The 24,234-nt window shown below is 34.9% G+C and overlaps 1 protein-coding gene across 4 annotated transcripts; it reads left to right on the top strand.

Moving 5' to 3' along the window:
• Window positions 1-57: 57 nt before the first annotated feature.
• LOC109069453 (rabphilin-3A-like) lies at window positions 58-23,240 on the top strand. 4 transcript variants are annotated; one of them, XM_042728767.1, is made up of 16 exons: window positions 58-221; window positions 3,275-3,440; window positions 3,780-3,909; window positions 5,632-5,715; window positions 5,796-5,946; window positions 7,090-7,275; window positions 10,060-10,194; window positions 11,176-11,255; window positions 11,494-11,568; window positions 12,451-12,560; window positions 13,727-13,853; window positions 13,945-14,001; window positions 15,014-15,168; window positions 16,484-16,565; window positions 16,883-16,979; window positions 17,749-23,240. In XM_042728767.1, exons 2-16 carry the CDS (start codon window positions 3,292-3,294, stop codon window positions 17,877-17,879), a joined length of 1,749 nt encoding a protein of 582 aa, XP_042584701.1. In that variant the 5' UTR covers window positions 58-221; window positions 3,275-3,291; the 3' UTR covers window positions 17,880-23,240. The 4 variants fall into 4 exon arrangements, with proteins under 4 accessions (XP_042584701.1, XP_042584700.1, XP_042584698.1 ...); XM_042728766.1 differs by having other exon boundaries at window positions 59-221; window positions 7,084-7,275; window positions 10,063-10,194; XM_042728764.1 differs by having other exon boundaries at window positions 59-221; window positions 7,084-7,275.
• Window positions 23,241-24,234: the final 994 nt, after the last annotated feature.

Below are 24,234 nucleotides of genomic sequence, written 5' to 3'. Positions count from 1 at the left end.
GTTGTAAAGTGTCACCACTGTCAGTGTACTGGGGTTTCCACAGCAAAGTAACACGGGCGTGGAATAAGTAAAGAGGGCTACAAGCAAAGCTCAGAGAAGGAAGATGAGGAAAAGAGCGCGTGCACTGAGCGCTCTCCTCGTGCGCAGTCGCTACTGACCTCACTGCCATAGTCCGCATTGTTTGCAGTCGCCTTCCTTCACGAGTGGGCGGTTGTTATCAGGTGAGAATATTCGAAATAACATTTTCCTCACTTAGGCTTATTTCAAACATGTTTATTAACACAATGCATGGAAAAAGAATCATTTTCTAATTGACAAAGGTGATGAATCCTGTGGAGAACGCGTGCATTTGGGTCTCAAACCTGATGCGTTTTGCCATTTCTTTAATACAGAAACCGTGCATGAAAAAAACCGGTGTCTTTTGGTTTTACATCGGATGAGGTGATAGTCAGCCGCTACAAATGCATTCTGCCCTCAGTCATCCATGCACTGTATGAGATCGACATGATGGCTGAACAATAGTTGCTGTAAAATATGAATCTATGTGAGCTTCAGGTGAGGAATATCTATCGATAGTCGCATTCGTGTGTGCTGTAGGACTGTCTTTTAGAAGATAAGCGTAAGGTGTGTCATCTCAGTGCGGGGTTTGCTTCTGCTTTACACTGAAAGAGGCAAGGTGCGTTCCTCTAATGGTAATAAAGACGAGATCGCGAGCGCTTCGGCTCTTATTGCGCAGCAAGGCAGCGATCAAGATTGCTTTGTGCATTTGAGAGTTATTAATACTAGACTACAACAGTGCGAGTGTATGGCCAGGCACTTGCTTTCAGGGGTATTCAAGTAAGTGTTTTCTATAGAGATTCCCGCAGATATGACCTAGTTCCACTCATCACATATTTAATCATTCTGCTTGTTTGCGGTGGAGTTGTGAATGGGTTTCTCTGGACCGATCCGAAAGATATTTGATGTATTTTCCTTGCAGAAGGATGGATTCTTGCAGTCAAATGACTATACAAATTGTATTTGTGCTGCTGAGATTTAATGAGATATCCGTCATGACTGCTGTTGATAATGTAAGGCGTCTCTGTAAAGATTTCAGAACAAATAATCAAGAAATGATATTGTGCGTCACTGTAGCAGTGACGTGGAAAGATACTGAGAAAAGGGTGTTAAAATGTATGTGTCGCTATAGATTTGAATTTATTGATTGATTCATTAGGTTGCATATATAGAGCGGTACAGTTTGGGCTTTTTGCTGTACTGTGTAATGTAATGGTTCTGACTTGATTTGTTATATGGATTTTGGGACCTCTCAACTTGGGACTTAGTGCTTAGTCCATATAACAAAACAAAATGAGCTATTGGATATCAGCCCAGAATGCAGGCTAAGTGAAGTATCTGACACATTTCTACTCAGCTTTCAGATATCTTTACTTGTGGTGGCAGATATACACTGTATTGTAATACATTTACTAGGCAAATTAAAAATGTAATACCCGAAAAAGGTTTTCTTTGAATATATTTGCAGGAATGTACACTATGCTCTTGAAATTTACCATGCAAATGTGAATTTGTTTGAATTTGTATAAGAACTCTTAGATAAATATTAGAACTGTTTTTTTAAGAGTTTAAATGAGATCTCTAGCCAGACTAATCCAGATATTATGCTGTACATACAGTAATGTTGCTGTGGAGGAAGGACTTTATTAAGCCCACACAGTTTCCATGTGTTCTTCATAGCCGAATAGCCCTATGAAGTAATAAATCAAAGAGTCATTTATCCATCTACATTGATTATTGATTAAAGCTTTATTATTTGACATTTTTCAGCATCCAATTTGGGTTAAAATGTGACTGGTCACTGCTATTTTAATGTCTTAGGTACTTTAATTTAACACCTTAAAAATGAGCAATGACTGTATGCACATATCTTGATAGGTTAATTTAGTTAGAGTGCATAATTGGCTCATATTGTGATTGTGTGTGTGTGTGTGCCTTTATGGCAGTGTTTGAATTTGTTGCTTGCAATTCATTTTTAGAACTTAGATGAGCCCAGATAAGCCTTATGCATTAAGAAGTGCTGTTTCTGCCAGCCAAATGTGCTTTTAACACAGTAAGCATCTCAAAGAGTTCCTGCATTTCTGACAGACGTGAGAGTCTGTGCATAATATTACAGTTATAGAAACTCAATATTCACCACCTTACAGTGACATGAATAACTTATGCTAATAAGTATAGTTACTGTTTATTGTTTCACTGTTTGCTAAGGTTTTTTATGCTGTTGTTGTATTTGTCCTCACCCTTAGCTATTTATTTTTATTTATTTAATTATCATACAGTGTATTTTTGTATACTTATATATTAAGTGTTACAGTATCAAATGTGTCTTGTGTCCACAAATTGAGACCAGGAGTAGATACAGCAAATTTTGAAGAAAAAAAAACATAAGTTAATTTAGAAGATGATTTTGTCTAAAATGTTCACTTCTAGCTATAAAGTGTCAGACATTTACACAAGATATGGCTATAGTAAGACCTGATGTCAATCCAAAACAAGTCAAGAGACCAGTCCACCTAATTATTATAGAAGAGGAAAAAAAAAGTATAATTTAAATACAAAAAAATTATGAAAAACGTCTATATATATATATATATATATATATATATATATATATATATATATATATATATATATATATATATATATATATATATATATATAATTAAAATATAAAAAATAAATATTATGTCAATATATAAATAGTCAAAATAAATAAAGAGGCAAAAGTAATACAAAATAAATTCAGGACTTAATTTTATGTTCCATTATTTATTTTTCTCCATATAACACTAAACTAATTTTATTTATAGTAATTGATATTGATGAAGCAAAGTTGTTTGGGGTGAGTAGGTCTATCATGTTACTTGTGAATTAATTTTCATACAGATTTAAGTTACAACCCTGAATGCATTAGTCTTCATTGTAGTGCCCTCTGTCGGTGGTTTGGAGTGGCTTCCTCACACAAATGTTAAGCAGGTCTAGGCAGTGATTTGATTTTAAGTGTGTTTATTGAATTTATAATAAAACACACAAGACGACAGCAACCAGCATATACCCTTACTTGTTTTTAAAATGTTAAGCATGCTACAAAAAGTAATTGTTTGATTATTTGATCATATATTATATGATTATATATATATATATATATATATATATATATATATATATATATATATATATATATATATATTCACCGTTATTCATTTTTGCGTCACAGGTTCCAGTGATTTCACGATGACAGACGCGATGATGGGCACGAAAGGTGTCCATGTGCATTCTGGACCGTGTCTCGGTGCAGAGCTGACTGATGAGGAGAAGGAGATCATCAACAGCGTCATCGTCCGGGCCGAAAAAATGGAGGCAATGGAGCAAGAGAGGATTGGGTAGGAGAGAGATTATGGATGTTAATTGATTGTCATCGCCAACTTGTACAGTACAATACAATGCAATACAATGTTTATTTATATAGCACATTTGTGCCCTGGAGCACAAAACCAGTCATGAGGGTCCATCTTTTAGAAATTGAGATTTATACATCATTTGATAGCTGAATATAAGCTTTCCATTGATGTATGGTTTGTTAGGATAGGATAATATTTGATAATACAACAGCAAGGATATGCAGATTATTTTGCTTATATTTACTATAGCGCCAGTATAAGAGTAAGGCAGTGTATATGTTAACATAATGACCAATATGCACTCTCTGTTTATAATGATAGACGTCTGGTGAATCGTCTGGACAACATGAAAAAAGCCGTTTGTGGGGACGGAGTGTCGCGCTGCTTTTTATGTGGAGAGCAGCTGGGTGCAGGAGGGGACAGATCAGTGGTTTGTGAGGACTGTAAAAAAGTGAGAAAATAATTCAGATAATATTATCTAAATGAAACCTCGTGTTTAGAGCATTTGAATTCTTATGGGATTGCATGCATTTGGTACATGCAATAAAATCATAAATAACACAAGAAAAGGGATGCTAATGGAATTTGATTCTGAAACATTAAAAGCACAATATGTAAGACTTCCGTAATAAAATATCCAAAAACTACTTGCACAGTGTGATATATTTCACGCAGTTGTGTACTTACATTATCCCAAAAGTTCCCAAGGATTTGTAAATCCAGAGAAATTCCAATTTGAAACTAGATAAAAAAGTTTGTCAAGACAAACTTTAGGTTGGCTTTGGAAAGCCTAGCCTGGAAGTTTAAAGTAGTCATAAAAGCCTGAAGTTTGAAAATTTAGATAGATTAGATGTTAATAACATGTTTCTAGCATGATTAGCATGCTTTTAACATAATTAGCATGTAACTAGCATGTTGCTAATGTTTTACTAGCATGATTAACGAGTTACTAGCATGTCGCTAGCATGTTTCTAGCTTGATTAGCATGTTATTAGCATGGTTAACATGATTTTAACATGATTAGCCTAACATGTTTGCTAGCATGATTAGCAAGTAACTAGCATGTTGCTAGCTTGATTAGCATGCTACTAGCATGTTGCTAGCATGATTAACAAGTAACTAGCATGTTTTGCTAGCATGATTAACAAGTAACTAGCATGTTTTGCTAGCATGATTAACAAGTAACTAGCATGTTGCTAGCATGACTAGCAAGTGAATAGCATGCCGCTAGCATGACTTGCAAGTGAATAGCATGCCGCTAGCATGATTAGCAAGTTACTAGCATGTCACTTGCATGTTTCTAGCCTGATTAGCACATTAATAGCATGTTGCTAGCATTTTGCTAGCATGATTAACAAGTTACTAGCATGTCACTATCATGTTTCTAGCATCATTAGCATGTTATTGGCATGTTGCTAGCATGATTAACACATTACAAGCCCGTTGCTAGCATGATTAGCATTTTATTAGCATGTTGATAACATTTTGCTAGCATGATTAACAAGTTACTAGCATGTCACTATCATGTTTCTAGCATCATTAGCATGTTATTGGCATGTTGCTAGCATGATTAAAATGTTACAAGCCCGTTGCTAGCATGATTAGCATGTGACTAGCATGTTTCTAGCATTATTAACAAGTTACTAGCATGTCGGTAGCATGTTTCCAGCATGATTAGCATTTTTTTAGCATGTTGCTAGCATTATTAGCATGTTACTAGCATTTTGCTAGCATGATTAGCATGTTACTAGCATTTTGCTAGCATGATTAGCATGCTACTAGCATGTTAGTATGTATCTAACATGATTAGCATGTCATTACGATAGATAGATAGATAGATAGATAGATAGATAGATAGATAGATAGATAGATAGATAGATAGATAGATTAGAAATATTAGATTAGTTTGAATGTCGTGAATAAAATGAAAAGTGTTGACCGCATCATTACATTTAGATCCGCTCAATGTTGCGCCATGATTTTTTTATGTGTTTTTACAGTGCTGTGCATTATAACCAATCACACACGAGTCCGTTGAGCTTATGAATACAGAAACGTTTATATTGTACATGGAAGTGTCACAGCTGTTTAGTTCATTCCGCTCACTATTTATAATATGTTTAACTGTCTTTAATGAACTGATTTCATAACTACGTCCTGTTACTCCCCTCAGAACATGTGCACCAAGTGTGGAGTGCAGGCGAACGCTCGGCCGCGGTCTGTGTGGCTCTGCAAGATCTGCAGTGAGCAGAGAGAGGTGGGTGATAACAAGCATCGCAAGTAAGTGATCTGGAGTCTGACTGTCTGTAAATGTCCACTGCCTGTTTTCCATTAAAGGTATGGAAGCGATCTGGAGCCTGGTTCTTCAAAGGTCTCCCTAAGCAGTTCTTGCCCTCACCGATGCCCATCTCCAGAGCCAGAGATCCCAGTCCCCAGAAGAGCCCTGCAGCTGCTCCAGCGGCTGTGCAGACTCAAGCACCGGTCGCAGGTGAGCTGGACAAACTGTGATTTGAGCTCTTCCATCCTCTACTGGTTACTGCCACATGTAACAACCCCAGAGAAATTAAAGGAATAGTTCACACACAATTAAAATTAGCTTAAAATCTATTCACCCTCACGCCATCCAAGATGTAGATGGGTTTGTTATCAGATTTTGGGAGAAATGTAGCATTGCATCACTTGCTCACCAATGGATGTGAATGGGTGCCGTCAGAATGAGAGTCCAAACAGCTGATAAAAACATCACAATAATCCACACCACTCCAGTCCAGCAGTTAATGTCTTTGTTTGTAAGAAACAAATCCATTTTTAAGATGATTTTAACTTTAAACCGATGCATAATAATGCTTTCTCCAGTGAAAAAGTCCATCCTCTGCTGTCCTCTCACATCAAAATCCACACACATATTTGTTTAGAGCTGTTTTGACTTGTAAACGGTGCTTGATATGTGCAGATTTCAAACCAGACCACTTTGTCACTGAAGGAAGTAATATTATGAATGAATAACTTAGATTAGTTAATTACTTAATTAGTTAGAAGTTAGAATAATAATGTAAAAAAAAAAAAAAAATCCATTTTTGGGTGAACTATTCATCTACTTGTCACAATAAATTGAGAAATTAATGGCACCAAAATGATTTAAAAAACAGTTGTCAGGAAAATATCCTTGGAATTTATTATTATTATTTTTACAGATATAATATATGATGAAGGGTTTATATACAATGCTGTTATTCTGAATATTAGCACAATTGCAAATGTGGCATTTATTTTATACAACAGATACCTATAAAAGTTGTTAGTCAGCATGTAATAATGATTTGTGAAGATCATGTGACACTGAAAACTGGAGTAAAGTTGCTGAAAATTCAGCTGCGCATCACAGGAATAAATTACATTTTACTATATATTCACATAGAAAACAGTTATTTTAAATTGTACTAATATTCTCTTCTGCTCACCAAGGCTGCATTTGTTTGATAAAAAAAAACATAGTAAAACCAATGGTATTGTGAAATATTATTATAGTTTGAAATAACTGTTTTCTATGTGAATTTATAGTAAAATGTAATTTATTTCTGTGATCAAAGCTGAATTTGTATACGTATGAATATTTGTTATATAGCTCCAGAGCCGATAGTAGATCCACCGATTGCCCGAAAACCACCTTTGGCTCCGAAACCTGCTCACCTTCACACTCACAGTTACTCAGAGACGGATGGAGATGCGGGAAGCTCCCAGAATTCCCCAGCGCTGATGAAGAAGACGGTGAACGTCCACGCAGCCAGACCAGTCCCATCAGGCACATTCCAGCCGGGTAACAACACAATAGTTTATTTCTTTTCAATAAAAATATGCCTCAAGCATGCATGTATTTTGTCTACTACGAGTGCACACGATACAATTTAGGAGTATTAATTACAGTTTTTTTTTTTTTCAACTGCTCACTCACAAAATCTTTAAGTGTCACACAATTTCAGAAAACTGACACTCAAACAGCAGAGGCATACACCAAATCTGCAAAAGCAAACACTAATTCTCAGACTTTGACTCAGTTTTCATTAAACACTTTGCAAAACACACACAATTCTCTACAGTATGTAACACACACAGAAATCTTACAGAAATTACAGGGGGTTTTTTTTCAACAGCTTACACACATTTTCTTTTTTTCAAAACTTGGAACACACAAATGCTGGAATTGCACACACAAAATGCAAAATGCCTCACATCTCTTGCAAAATGAAGCACTGCATTCAAAATATCACAAACATATCTCACAAGCAAACACCTTTGCCATAATTCCTGTTAGATTTTTGTGTAACAGAGAATTGTGTCTTGTATTTTGCAAAAAGTCTTTTGTGAAGAGTCAAAGTCTGAGAATTAGTGTATGTTTTGCAGATTTGGTGTGTGCTTCTGCTGTTTGAGTGTCAGCTTTCAGAAACTGTGTGGCAAGTAAAGATTTTCTGTGCAAACAGTTGAAAAAAATGGTAATTTTATGACAAAGGTGTTTGCTTTTGAGATATGTTTGTGATATTCTGAATGCAGTGCTTCATTTTGCAAGAGATGTGAGGCATTCCTGCATTTGTGTCCTGAGTCCGGGCCCTGCGTTTCTCTCTCTCTCCACCAGAGGTCGCCATCTCCTGGACTCCGACCCCCAAACTCCATACACCTGTACAATCATTACACTAATTTCCCCAGACTCCTTTACCTTAACTCTACACACCTGTTCACATACTCACACACAGCTGTTCCTCATTGTCTTGGACTATTTATACACCACACTCCCACCACTCTGTCTGGCTGAATTGTTAATTGTATTTCTAGTTCTATGCATGTGATGTAGTCGAGATGTAATCGTTCCTGAACCTGTTTTGTTTTGCCTTGTTGGCCTTTTCTGTTTATTAAAGATTTCTTACCTGCATTTGGACCCAGACCTTGTTTTCCTACGGTGCTCTCTTACCAGACCGTGACATAATTCAGCCAGCAAACATGGGTCCAGCAGGGAAGTTTCTCAGCATCCGCCAGGGAGACTGGAGCATTGGGGATTATGCCAGGGACTTTGTGGGAGTGGCTCGCCAGTCGGAGAAGACCTGCATCATCGTCTTTTTCTGGGGAGGCCTAACCGAGCCCTTCAAGTCCCTGATGCTATACTGGGTCCCCGAGGAGTCGCTGGAGGACTATATTAACCTGGCCTTGCATTTGAGTGGCTCAGCCTTCAGGGTGGACTTAGCTGTGGACCCCGCTCACAGCTCTCCAGAAACGGCAATCCAAGGGGCGTTAGAGGTCTCATCTGCTGCACCTAGTACCTCACACCCGTTCCCGGAGCGTTATGGGCTGATACGCAGCATGCAGGAATCCCCACTGATGTTGGTGCGAGCAGGTGGCGGTGCCCGCTGATGATCCCTCCGAGGCGGCAGGACTCACTTCTGGCCTTCACAAAGTGGCGGAGCCCGCTGATGATCCCTCTGAGGCGATGGGGCTCGCTTCTGGCCTTCATAAAGCGGCGGAGCCCGCTAATGATCCCTCTGAGGCGGCAGGACTCACTTCTGGCCTTCATAAAGCGGCGGAGCCCGCTGATGATCCCTCCGAGGCGGCGGGTCTTGCTTCCGGCCTTCACGAAGCGGCGGAGCCCACTGATGTTCCCTCCAAGGTGACTGGGCTCGCTTTGGGCCTTCAGGAAGCAGCGAAGCCCGCTGATGTTCCCTCCGAGGCAGCGGGGCTCACTTCTGGCCTTCATAAAGCGGCGGAGCCCACTGAGGATCCCTCCGAGGCGGCTGGGCTCGCTACCGGCCTTCACAAAGCGGCAGAGCCTGCTGATTATCCCTCCAATGTGGCGGGGTTCGCATCCGGCCTTCAGGAAGCAGCGGAGTCCGCTGATGATCCCTACGAGGCAGCGGGGCTCGTTTTAGGCCATCAGGAATTGCAGTGCCAGCTGATGATCCCTCCAAGGCGGCACTCAGAAAGCTTCAGAGGCGGCGGTGTCCGCTCGCGGTTCCCCCGAGGCGTGCGGTTCCCCCGAGGTGTGCGGTTCCCCCGAGGCGGCGGTGTCCGCTCACGGTTCCTGTGACGTAGCGGGGCTCACTTCTGGCCTTCCCAAAGCGGTGGAGCCCGCTGATGATCCCTCAGAGGCGGTGAGGCTCGTTTCTGGTTTTCCCAAGAGGCAGTGTTCGTCTATGGGACTCCTGAAGCGGCAGAGCCCGCCATTGCCCGTTCCAATGTGGCAGCTACACACACACACCGCTGTGGTGGCCGCTGGTTCTGCCTCAGTCCCCAGGTCCCCCTCCAGCACATGGACCTGGACCCCCCATCCCTCCCCCTACTCTGCCGTCTCCCTTGGAGAGGGGGTTCTGTCATGAGTCCGGGCCCTGCGTTTCTCCCTCTCTCCACCAGAGGTCGCCATCTCCCGGACTTAATCCCCCAAACTCCATACACCTGTACACTCATTACACTAATTTCCCCAGACTCCTTTACCTTAACTCTACACTCTCACATTTGTGTGTAAAATAAAAGGGGGGGGGGGGGGGCAAAGTTTAGAAAATGTAAGCAGTTGAAAAACACTGTGATAAAGCAGAATCTGAGGAGATTGTTTTGTCCCCAGCAGCTGCTCAGGAGGCAGAGAGAGGAGTGCCTCATGTGCAGGAGAGAGCTCATCCCACAGAGAGAGAGGAGATGAAGCCCGCTCCGCCTGCGGATGACGACGACGAGGCCAACAGCTATGACTCCGATGAAGCTAGTAAGCAGCTCCTCAGTGACTTCTTCTTCTGCTTTGACTGTGACTAGAAGAAAAAGTATCATCATCATCATCATCATCACAATCATTGTGAGACTTGCTGTCAGTTTTTTCAGTGTTGGTAGAAAGAAGAGACCTTTGTGGGATTTTGTTATAGAAGGTTGTAAACTATGATATTCAGTAGTATAGTTCACCTGTAGGTTTTATTCTATCTTCACATTAATCACTAAGCAGAGTTTAGAGTTGCAGAATGTGTTGATCTAAGATCTAACTTTATTTTATTTTTTTATGTTGCTTGCATAAAATGTTGTGCAAAAGAAAACGTCACATCACTTTTTTTTACACTTCTCTTGTATTTTTTTTTACATTTCTATGCATATCTAAGTATAATTTGTTTATTATTGTTTTGTTTTTACAATTTTTGTATTTATTTATTTTTAATTTTTTTTGGAGATTTATGTATTTGTGCATTAATTTATTTAAAAATGTCTTTTCATTGGTAGTGTAGTTATGTATGTATTTTTGCTGTTTAATTATTTTGTCTATTTAATTATTGTTTTTATATTTATTTGTATATTTTGTATTTATTTATTAATTAAATTGATATTTAATTATGTATGCATTTATTTATTTATTTAAATTTCTTTATATTTCCTTATACACACACACACACACACACACACATATATAGATATATTATTATTATTTTTTACTGTAGATTTGACAAAACAATTTGTTTTAACACCATTAGATGTCACTGTTGCATTAAACTTTAAATACTCTATAGCGTGTGCATTTGTGGTGTGTGTGTGTGTCTGTGTGAGTGTGAGAGTGTTTCAGTTCAATGAAGTGCAAAAGAGAGCAGCAACATAATTATTTATAGCACACACTGAAATGTAGAGCAGTGAGATTAGATCCTGCTTCTCATGCTTTCAAACTTAATGAAATGCTTGTGCCTAATGCAATATATTGCTTTTGTTTCAGCAACTCTGGGATCACTGGAGTTCACTTTACTGTATGACCAAGGGAACAACAGCCTCCACTGCAGCATTATTAGAGCGAAGGTAGCTTCAGTATTTTCATAAATTAATATTAAAAGTCTCACACACAGAAAAAAATTCATATATTGTCTTTGTGGGCTAATTATGTTGTAATTTCATAGTTATGAACACTCTTCTTAGGACATAATGACAAAAATCAAAGTCAGTTTGAAGATTTAGAAATGTTTTTTGAGTAATATTGCACTGTGCTTGATTTCTGTGTTGTGGCAGAATTTGAAGTTATTGTAATCTTTTCTTGCAGGGTTTGAAACCGATGGATTCGAACGGACTGGCAGATCCTTATGTCAAGCTTCATCTGTTACCGGGTGCAAGCAAGGTGAGATCATGAGATGTTTAGTGCCCTGCTTGTACCTCAAATATTAATAACTCTGAATAATGGCTGTAATGTTTACTATAGCAATAGTTCGACACTTTTGTAATGGATCCTTTCGACAGACATTGTAAATCTAGAATGTTTTTAAATTATTTAATGCACTCTATATTTTTATTTAATTACTGGGGCAAATATGAATGCAAAAAATGTTAAAAATTAAAAAATATATAAGTTTACCCAACTATGATGAAATGAAAATGTGATTTTTTTTTTTTTTTTTTTTTGCAATTTTTGGTAGAAAGTGAATACATTTGCTGCAGTTCTGGTATTCATTATTTCAATTATAATGAAAACATTATAATACTATAGAGGCCAGTGTCATAAAGTAGGTTTAAGTGGTTTTAGTAGTTTTAAATAATTATTTGCTATATTTTATATAATGATTATATGTTATTTATATTGTATTCTATTCTGAAATTAAAGCTGCATAAAAAAAAATCTGTATTGTTGATAGTCTATTATTGCATTTCTTTGCAAATTACATATTGAGAACGAGGACATATGAATAATCTAGTGATCAAGATCCACAAACCTGTAATGCGTTACCCATCAGCAATTATATTTGGACAATTAATTGTAAACTTTATAGTGGCATGGATTTGGCACTTTGTATTAAATTGCTGTATGATATAGAGTACAATGCATGATATAAACTCACAGTTGTGTGTTACAAAGTCAGAATAGGGAGATATAAACTTGTAATTGTTTATGAGATGACTTTTTCCCCCTAATTGCAATTTAATACTGGACCTCACTTATAAAAAAGCTTCTTTTATTCTGCTCAAGCAATGACGGTTAAACAAAGCATCTTTGCTGTCAATGCAGTCAAATAAATTACGCACCAAGACCCTACGCCACACTCGTAACCCGTCCTGGAACGAGACGCTGGTGTACCACGGGCTGACAGACGAGGACATGCAGCGCAAGACCCTCAGGTTTCAGATCTTTCTTTTCTTACGGTAGAAATTGATTTAGCTATATAGTAGTTACCCTCTCATTTCAAAGGGGATAATGAAGAGAAATATCATGTATACTCAGCTGTTAGTGGAAAGGAAATTCACATTATGGTAATATTAATTTGGTGTTCTGGGAGTGTTAACTGTGTGCATGTTTTATTACAGCTAAAATAAGTACATTTAGTCTGAAATTGAATTCTTTCCAATACTGGATGCTGGAGATGCATCGAATTGAAGGCTTTATTGATCATCATCAGAAAATCGTTCCCACAGTTGAAATAAAACAACTTAATATGGATTAAGTTGATAATATAACATTAGTGAAAACATTATGCATATGTTTCCAAGGTTTTTTTTATTTTATTTATTTCTTTTTTCTTAAATATTCAGTTTTTATTTTAAGTTTAGATTTTGTAATGTGCTTTTGTCATTTTTTTTTTTATAGATTTTTTTTTTCTTCAATTTATTTTTTATATATTTTTATTTTGGTTTTAGTTTTAGTCATTACTCATTTACACTTGTATTATTTCAGTTAGTTACCAAGGCAACACTTCCAATTTTGTCTGATATTATAATAATATATGTGACCCTGGAGCACAATAGCAGTCATAAGTAGCAAAGGTTTTAACTTGAAGCAATAGCCAATAATACATTGTACGGGTCAAAATTATAAATTTTTCTTTTATGCCAAAAATCATTAGGGTATTAAGTAAAGATCATGTTCCATGAAGATATTTTGTACAATTCCTACCTTAAATATATCAAAACTTAACTTCTAAAAAATAATATGCATTCTAAGAACTTCATTTGGACAACTTTAAAGGCGATTTTCTCAATATTTAGATTTTTTTGCACTCTCAGATTCCAGATTTTTAAATAGTTGTATCTCAGACAAATATTGTCCGATCCTAACAATGGAAAGCCTATTTATTCAGCTTTCAGATGATGTATACTTCTCAATTTAGGGAAACTGACCCTTATGACTGGTTTTGTGGTCCAGGGTCACATATTTTATTTGAGCATTATTTCACTTCCAATTAATTAATCATAGAATAGAGAAAGTATTTGAGTGATATGTTCTGTATATCGTACATTCAGTGTTCATGGATTTATATTTAACCTTTCGAGGCATTTTGTTTGTGCAGAATATCTGTCTGTGATGAAGACAAGTTTGGTCACAATGAGTTCATCGGAGAAACCAGAGTTGTGCTGAAAAAACTCAAGTTCAATCAGAAGAAGAACTTTAACGTGTGTCTCGAGAGGGTTGTGCAGGTCAGTGTTTTATACACATAATATATACGCACAAAATATACACGTCTTTCAAAATATGTAAGGATAAAAATGCCTCTCTCTTTCCCTTTAGACAAAAAAAACATCGACTGCAGGCGGTGCGCGAGGAATCACTCTCTACGAGGATGAGGTGAATGCTTAAACTCATGTTTATAAGGGTATACCAAAATATTGACATCACCTAACAATATATTTGCATTAAGATTAAGATTCAGGTCACATTGGGCCTTACAGATTTGGCACCTGTCTGTCATGGATGCATTATAATTTGCATTAATCTATGTTTTGTGTAACTATACAGGCTAATTATTTACTCTTGTGACAAAGAAGTAAACTGAAGTACTTAAGTACTTTTTAAAAGAAGGCCAACTACAGAAATAATATGCTTAAGTTTGAGCTGAATGTAATAGTTTTTGCATTGTATTGTATGTATTGTAGTTTAAATTTATATTAAATGCACCTAGCTTAGCTTTTTTGAGCAACTTAAGTACATTTTATATGTAATTTCATAATTACTTCTATTGTCATTGAAATATGGTTGAAGTACTTCTGAATGTACTGACAAGCATTTATGGTAAACTAAAATATACTTTAATGTTATTTATATTAAAACTGGTCATGCATTTATTTAAATATATTTGTTTTTGTATTTTAATAAATTTATTTTATTTAGTACATTTAAAATATATTAACTTTAAATGTAATATCGAACAACGCACTACAGTTAAAATTAAAAGTACTTTACATGTGCTTTAGTTTGTCAAAATAACCCTACTTCTTTAAGCACGACAAAAGATCATTAAAACATTTCAAATGTACTTTAAAAACCTTCAATTTGACATTATTATTATTATAAAGTGCACTTTTTAAAAGTGTAAAATAGTTTTCAGATTTGAAGTGCACATTCAACACAATTAAGTGCACTTCTTTTTCACAAGGGTATCATTAACAGATCTTTCCACACTAGAGCTTTTTCATGCAGTGATGCTATTATTTTGGTCATCAGCTGCAAATACTAATAGCAAAATAATTAACACCCATGTGCTATTTATAGAATGAGGTGCTTCTGCAATAAGTACGTTTGCAACAAACGCTCCTGTTCTATCGCTATCATCCACACCACATTGTTTTTGTGTGTGTAGACTGGGAAGGACGGCGCTGAGATAGAAGAGAGAGGACGAATCCTGATATCCCTCATGTACAACACTCAGCTGGGTCATCTCATTGTAGGCGTTATACGCTGTGTTCACTTAGCAGCAATGGACGCCAATGGGTATTCTGATCCTTTTGTCAAAATGTGAGTTTCTCTCTGTCAGACTCAACATTTATATACATTACATTTATTATAGGTTTAGGAAACACTCATGTAATTTAAAGAAATAGCTCACACAAAAACTAAAATTTGCTGGGAATGTGCTCATCCTCAGGCCATCCAAGATTAGGATGAGTTTGTTTCTTCATCAGATCTGGAGAAATGTAGCATTGCATCAGTGTCTCAGCAATGGATGTGAATGGGTGCCGTCAGAATGAGAGTCCAAACAGCTGATAAAAACATCACAATAATCCAGTCCATCAGTTAACATCTGGAGAAGTGAAAATCTGCCTGTTTGTAAGAAAAATATACAACATTATGGCAATTTTAACTTCAAACCAGCTAAAATATGAAAAATTTGAAACATACAAACATCTTTGATGGCCGGAGGGTGAACGAATTTTCAGCAAATTTTCATTTTTTGTAAATTATTCTTTTCAATCAACACCTCTAAGTTATTAGAAAAAAAAATTGTGCTGTCAAACGATTAATCGCATCCAAAATAAAAGTTTTTGTTACATAATATGTGACCCTGGACCACAAAACCAGTAAAAAATCTCATCATTTATATAAAATAAAATTACTATACAATTTGAAAGCTGAATAAATAATCTTTTCATTGATGTATGGTTTGTTAGGAGGACAATATTTGGCTGAGATACAACTATTTGATTTAGAAAATCATCTTTAAAATGAATTCTTAACAATGCATATTACTAATCAAAAATTAAGTTTTGATATATTTACTGTAGGAAATTTACAAAATATCTTCATGGAACATGATCTTTACTTAATATCCTAATGATTTTTGGCATTAAAGAAAAATCGATAATTTTGACCCATACAATGTATTGTTTCAAATATACCCCAGAGACTTAAGACTTAAGACTTTTGTGCTCCAGAGTCACATATATGTGTGTGTACTGTGTATATTTATTATGTGTATATATATAAATACACACATGCATATGTGTGTATATTTAAGAAAAGTATGTTATATTTGTATATTAAATTTATTTTATATAAATATATTAATGTAAATACATGTAAATATTTTCAAAATATATACTGTATGAGTGTGTATTTATATATACATAATAAATATACACAGTACACACACATATATTACATAAACAAAAACTTTTATTTTGGATGCGATTAATCGCAATTAATCATTTGACAGCACTAAAACGATATTAAATATTTTATAATTCTTAATGAAACTGTAATAAGATTGTTTATTTCTATACTTTTGTAAAAATGCTTGAAAATGATGGTATATTTTTATGAATGGATAAAGATGCCTGAAACCTGATATGGGGAAGAAAGCAAAGAACAAGACGCAGACCAAGAAGAAAACACTCAACCCTGAGTTTAATGAGGTATGCTGTCCACCTGTAACGATGACACGTATATGTTTATGAACAGCAATGCACAATTGCCAATAATATCTGTTCTAGCAAAAAGTCATCAAAGACGTGAATGTATTTTGAATGCATTTTGTCAGGAAAATACTGTCAAATTTCAGCACTTTCAAAATATTTGAATCTACTGACAGCACTAGCAAATATATTAATGTTTAATAATCTGCTCCAACAATGTAGCAATGTGAAGCCTTGTTATTTTTTTGCTGCTTGGATTTTATTATCATGTGTCATAGATTTTTCCCTGTTTTGCAATGTGAACTGTTGCTTTGCAGGAATTCAGCTATGAAATTAAGCATGCAGAGCTGGCCAAAAAGACTCTTGACATCTCAGTATGGGATTATGACATTGGAAAATGCAATGACTATATAGGTATTTACTTTTATTGTAGCAACAATATTTATCAAACTTATTTAACAATGTATTTTAAACCCATTAAAATACAGATCCTGTTGTAAATAATTAACCCATAGCAGATTTTGTCTCATTTAGCAATGTGCATTTGTTACCCTTAAAAGATGTTGATACTTAGTGTAAACATGGTCTAGATTTGTCAGTATGCTTCAATCTGACCATAGTGCCATAATTTTTATCACTGACTTTCATTTCATCTTCAGAATGTAATTGAATGTCATATTTGTAAATGTTTTAGTAAATTGTGACCCTGGACCACAAAACCAGATTTATTCATTTAAATAAAAAATCTTTCCATTGATGTATGGTTTGTTAGGACAATATTTGACTGAGATACAACTATTTGAAAATCTGGAATCTGAGGGTGCAAAAAAAAATAAAATAAAAATAAAAATAAAAATTCTAAAAGTTGAGAAAATTTCCTTTAAAGTTGTCCAAGTGAAGTTCTTAGCAATGCATTTTAATAATCAAAAAATAAGTTTTGATATATTTACGGTAGGAAATTTACAAAATATCTTTATGGAACATGATCTTTACTTAATATCCTAATGATTTTTGGCATAAAAGAAAAATCGATAATTTTAACCCATAAAAATTACTATTGTAATAATACTACAAAAAAACACCACAGAATAAAAAAAACAAATAATATAAAAGATTAAAAATAATTAAATGTGTATTGTTATTACACATTGAATGTTTAATACAACTAATATTTCACGATCAGGAGGCTGTCAGCTGGGTATCACTGCCAAAGGTGAGCGTTTGAAGCACTGGTACGAATGCCTCAAGAACAAAGACAAGAAGATCGAGCGCTGGCATACTCTGCTCAACGAGAACCACGTCTCCAGCGATTAGCCTCTTAAAGCGTTCTGCATGCCTTTAAGTTCTACTCGGCCCCTTTTGCAACTCCATTCCCCTCCACTAACTGCATATCTTGAGCTATACCGATCTTGCTCTTGTCCGGCTGACACATGATATGCTTTCAAGAAACTAAATGTGACGTCTGGAGCTCTTCTGTTCACTGTGACCCACACAGACGACTATAGGTTAGCACTGAAGTGTTAAAGAACTGCACAAATACGTTCACTAATCTGGCCGCAGTAGCATTGTGTTTTTAAGTTCTAGTTTAAGAACAATTGTAGAAACTCCAAATAATTATCTTGTTGTGGGAATGCATTACTATCAAGTCTCTTAGCAATCTCTCTTATTAAAAAGCATTAGGAAAGTCTTTCTCCTTAAAAAAAAAAGAGGCCGATACAGAATGTAAAAGCCCTATTTTCAACCAGTCTAAGAATGTTTACAGGCCATATAGAATGTCAGGTAAAATGACTTAATTCTATTTAGCGACTTATTTAAATAGCTTCAACATCTAATTTACACGAGGCAATGTTATATATGCTATAGTTTTTTTGTTAGATTTTATTTTTATATTTTGAAAAACTATCATTTTTAGATATCACTTTAATTTTAGTTCACGTTTTAATAATTTGGCTTTTAGTTTTTGCCATTTTTTAAATGTCTATATATATTTTTTTATACATTTTTGTGTATAAGTTTAATTTTTTTATAAGTGTTTACTACTACAAGTTAAACTAAAACAAAATACAAATAACAGATTTAATTATTATTATTATTTTTTATGGTTTTAATTTTAGTTAGCTATATGAGGTCAAAAGCACTAGCTTGTTGTTTCAGACAAATAGGAAGCAACATGTAGGGATGTTTACACAGCACAGATAAGACTAAACCTAAAGAATGTCCAAACTAGAACATTATCTGTGCACCAGTGATACATTTAGACTTCGCTTAGGTAGTCTTCAAATCTAATGAATGCGATTTTGTAACACATTGCTTGGTACGTCTGGTTTACAACTACATTATTACTGTACTGTATGTAAGCACACTCTTCAAACATGCATCCTATTTATGGTCTTTAATGTGCTGAAAATACAATTGCCTTGACATTAATGATAACATCCATGGATAAATGAAATAGGAAAGACTAAAACGAGTCCACTGCATCGTGTGGCTGTGACGCAAGCCAAGATTACTGTAACAGAAAAAAGTGCTGCAGTCCAATCACTTGAACACTGAAAGGAAAGCACAGTTACAATGGAATGACCTCAACATTTCTATTCTTTGCTGTTATTATAACCAGCTCTTATGCATGAGAGTGTCTTAGATCATAGCGAATACCATTCATTTGCTTTGTATAATTTAATCCCCGCAAATGAAATTACTGTTTACGTACCAACAAACACTTGGCGGCGACACTTCCGGGTTTCTCAGGAACCCCAAAACAGAGCTGCTTTACATTACATGACAAACATCTGAGCTGAAAAAGACTGAAAAGTGATTTGTGCGAGGTCGAAACGCCACATTTCCAAAAGATTTTTGGATCTTTGAAGAATTTTAGCAAGCCTCAAATATGCAAATTATGATAGTTCACCAATCCTGAGCAAAATGATCTGCTACAATGCAAGGTTTCAAGTCTTGAAAAGGTCTTAATTTGGTGTTTTTTTTTTTTTTTGCTCATAGTTCAAGACTTGAAAAGGTCTTAAAATGGAGCAAAAAGTTATTCTTGAAAGTGAATGCATAAAATTGTGGCATTAAATGCTGCATAAAAAAATAAAATAAAAAAAATCTTCAGAATTTTTGCTTGTTTTCCAATGCAGATATAAGTCAGTTTATGCTTAAAACCAGAACAAATATCTGCCCTCTGCCAAGGAGGGATGAAAATGTGTGTTTGGCACATACTTGTTCTCGTTTTAATCATAAACTTACTTCAGGTTGATCAATTCCTCATAAACAAGACTTATGTACTTTTGCTTCTCAAGTAAATGTCCCTTGATTTAAGATTCTTTAGACATTTTTGCGACAAAAATATTGATTACAAACATTATTTTTACATTTATGCATTTACATTTAGAGACCACATAGATGTATCATGTTTCATTCAATTTATTCCTTAAATTTTCTTTTCTTGGTCTTAAAAGTTATTAAAAAGCCTTAAATTTACCTTCATTAAACCTGCAGAAATCCTGTAATATGACCCAGCTGTTGGTAAATTTGCGTTTTACTAGGCATCATGCAAAGAGTTGCGAACAATTGATTTAATCTTTTGAACCATAATTGTGGTGTCAATATATTTCATATTTTATATTATTGATGGCATTTGGTCCTATAACACCAAATAACCATCAATGATTGTGAAAAGATATTTGAACGAAAACTTTTCAAAGCTGAAAAAAAAAGGATTTTGAATGCTGCAAGTAATTTTACAGTGTTATCAAGTCTGATCAATATCAAATATTAATATTTATGTGGTCAAATGTGTATTTAAGCAAAAAAGATGCATTGCTTATCTGATTTTACCTTCATTTTTTACAAAGATATATGTCATATTTCAGGCTTTAGAAGTTTGTGAGGATGTGTATTTAACTTCCTGTTTGCACGTTCGACAAATAAATGACCAAAACTATCTATAAATCTGAGAATAAAGAGCACAGTGAAGGGAGATTAAACTAGAAGAAACCGGAAGTGTGGTCGCCTGTTGTTTGACATTACAGAAGATTTTAAAACGTTCATGCCACAAGGAATCACATTTCTTTGGTATTTTCACATATAAGAGATCACTGTATTAAAAAACACTTTGAGAACATAAAATATCTTCTAAAAAGAGCTTTTATTGTTACTACTGGAAAAAAAAAAACTTGATATGATGTTTTATTTTGAATGATATGGTGCTTTGCATTGAAGTCTCAAAGGGTCAAGTAAATCAAAAAAAGGAATATCAGAATTAAAAAAAAACAACGCATGACACGACCCCTGGATTATTTTGTAGTCCAGATAAATCCTTTAGGTTTTCAGAATAATGAATGTGATCTTGCTGTATTTTTTCACGAGACCTTATTCACATGCAGAGCTGTCTATGATATCTGTCATTTGCAAAAACGAAATATAGCACACTAGTCTGATACTTCAAGACCATATTTGCCAGTTTAGTTTGTGAATGTTTATTGGTATGAATTTGTTCTTCTTTCATTAACAATGCAATTGTATATATATATGCACAGCAGGGAAGTGTTTACTGTGTGTCTGAAGTTTGCATGTAAAGATTTTACTTGGAGTTCAAAACACAGAGGCCAATAAAAGTCAATATAAACTGCAGTTATTTGTTGACTTCATTTATGTGCACTGTGAAGTCTTTCATTACATGTTTGAAAATAATGCTGTGAGGTATAGATTTACAGTCTTTACAATGATACACACTGTACTGAATAAGGTCACAAAGTTCAGTTTGCCTACTTCAAGTTTTTTTCTTTTTCTTTGCATTTTTGTTCAACTGAACAGTATGTTGTTAAACACTAACGAATGCTGTACTTCTGTCCCTGTTTTAGTTCCTGACGATAGTGAAATATAGCACAGCTCTATTTTGGCTCATGTCACAACATCTGAACTGGCTTAAGTCCTCACATAAACATTGTGGGAGAAAAGCAGAACCTTCTGTCTTGTTTCTTGTGATTCATATAGAAGTTTTCAAATATTTGCTAAAGAAAAGGCTTCATAAATATTGACATACTGACGTCTAATTGCATTGGCAAATATTTTAGGGCACATGTCAGACAATTTATAGTCAGATTTATAATATTAGACAAAGTCCACCCATTCTCTGAAACACGAACATAGTAATGGACCTCAATTTGCAATTGAATTTTAATTTGAAAATTTAAGGAATTCATTTAAATTCCTATTATTAATAATTATTCTGCTACTCTTTGTGTTTATGTATTTACATTGTCATTAATTAGTTTTATTAGACTTCAATGAAAAGCACCATATCATTCAAAATACAGGCTAATATTACACAGCTAAAAAAATCCACAACCTTACCATGGAAAAATCCATCTCTTGGAGATCTGTTTATAGGCACAAAATATTTTTTCTTTATGGTGAACTTAAGATTTTAAGAGCGAGTAAAGAAAATTTAAGGATCAAATTGAAAGGAATACAATATGTCAATGTTTTCTAAATGTAAATGTCTACAGAGCACAAAATGAGTTGTAGCAAGACTTAAAATACTTCTAACAGATCTACATTACTTTTAATTGTTTTGCAGAAAAGAAAGAAAGGAAGTTAATCAAATTGCAAAAAGTGCTGTTCTTCCTGTGTTTTTTGTCTTGTTTTCAAGCGCAAATATCCAAAGATTCTTAAATTAAGATGCATTGAGAAGCAAAATGACTTGATAAAAAAAAGAGCAAATATCTGCCAAATGGGCTCAGAAACCCCCTGACAGATATTTGCTCTTGTTTTAAGAGCAATTTTGATCTATATTTTAGAAACCAAGACTTCAACTATCTTCATTTTGCATCTCAAGTAAACACTTTTTAAGGAAATGTAGATATATTGGAAAACATGACAAAAACACGGAGGCAGCTTTTTTTCTCCCAGGGCATGCAACATTAAATGACATGACTATGAATTTAAGACTTTCTGCTCCGGTTTAACAAGTTTGTATAATCTTAATTTATGGAAGGGCAAATTAATATATAATATGCATGTTTGATTACAGTTCCAAGTCTACCAAATTCTGGCAGGCAACTTTTATTGGATGAACCAGTGGCATCCTTCATCTTATGAGTTTCAATTTGAATGTTTTTATTACAACGTGATTTTGTTGCTTCAAAAGACTTAAATAAATCAGTAAAGGTAACATGGATTAAATTCTCACTAACCTTGTGTTCTTCGGTGTTTGGCGGAAGAAAGAAAGCCACGCAGCTTTGGAACAACATGAGTGTAAATTACAGAGTTTTCATTTTTGGTCAAACTATTTATGCATCCTTATGTTACTGCAGATTTTTGAGTTAAATGTGAGTGAGGCATTTTGATTTTTATTGAACTCCTAATGCTATGTTTATTGATGTAAACGGGTGGCTTTTGATAAGGAAGAGAATAGACAATATGAGCAAAAGTGTAAAGTCAAGGACCATTATTGGCAATCAGTCTTTTTGAGCGGTAAACACATGCAGAGATTTGCAGGAATGTCCTGCGAGTTAAAATGAGAGAAACATGTCAAGTTAACAAACATTTTAAAAGAGCCTAATTATCAAGAATAATGTGTGTGCTTTCTTTCAATTTGGATCTTCTATTTTTAACTTTCATAAACCACACACACACACACACACACACACACACACACACACACAAAAACAATCAGATGAATGTCAGTTTGCTTATATTACATTGTACTTCAACACTTTTTGACATTTGGTATTTTTTCAGAAATTGCAAGTAAATTTCACACATAATTACAAGTAACACATCAATTAAAAGACTGAATTGAAAAATGTATTTTAAAATGACAGTAAAAGACTGTGAAAATGGTGCAGTCAAAACCTGGCAAGGTCCCATTCTATATAAAAACTGTAGATCTAACGGGATATTTCATGTATTTTAGAGTAAAATACTGTTAAATACAGTGGAAGTGAAAAATAACAAGTCTTATAATTTACAATAAAAACTAAAAAATGACATTCCCAGAATTCTCTACGTGACACTTCACATTTGAAGCTTTTTCATTTAAATAATTGTTTATTGTTTTCCATTTCAATAGTTGTTGTTTCTTCTGTTTAAGTGTTTTATGTCACATCTTATGTTAATGTTTATAGCACTATTGTCATGTGTGTGAAGGTGTTTAATATATGTTTGAATAGAAGACAGCTTGTGGAAAAGCTACTTTTGCTGATCTTTGATTCGTCATGTGGTGATTTCTTTTTAATATAATGGTTATAAGTATATTTTAAATGTAAAAAAAAAATTTGGTATTTTGGGATAACGTTATTTCAGTTGTGAATGATATATGGTTGTTTAACTGTAAATTAAAATTTAGTCCGATAAAAAGTACAATGCTGCTATTGTCACGGTTCTTTGCAGAATGAGCTCACATGAAGATGAAGATGAAAGTAAAAGTCTTTAATATTATCCACACAAGGTAATCCACAACAGGAAGGCATAAGACACACATACATGTTGAAGAGACCGGACCAAGAAACACTGAACTGACTACAACTTAAATGTGAGAGTAGTCTAAATGAGGATAATTGACAAGACATACCTGCACATAATAACACACTTAAGGGGAGAGAGAAACTAGGTCAAGGAACACGACACAAAAGTCCATGAAGTGTGACAGTTCGCCCTGCTCCCGGAA

Source organism: Cyprinus carpio, chromosome B7 (assembly GCF_018340385.1).
Source record: "Cyprinus carpio isolate SPL01 chromosome B7, ASM1834038v1, whole genome shotgun sequence".
In the NCBI taxonomy this organism is placed as follows: domain Eukaryota; kingdom Metazoa; phylum Chordata; class Actinopteri; order Cypriniformes; family Cyprinidae; genus Cyprinus; species Cyprinus carpio.
Note: the sequence above shows the minus strand (reverse complement) of the source record. Positions and strands in the feature narration are given on the sequence as shown.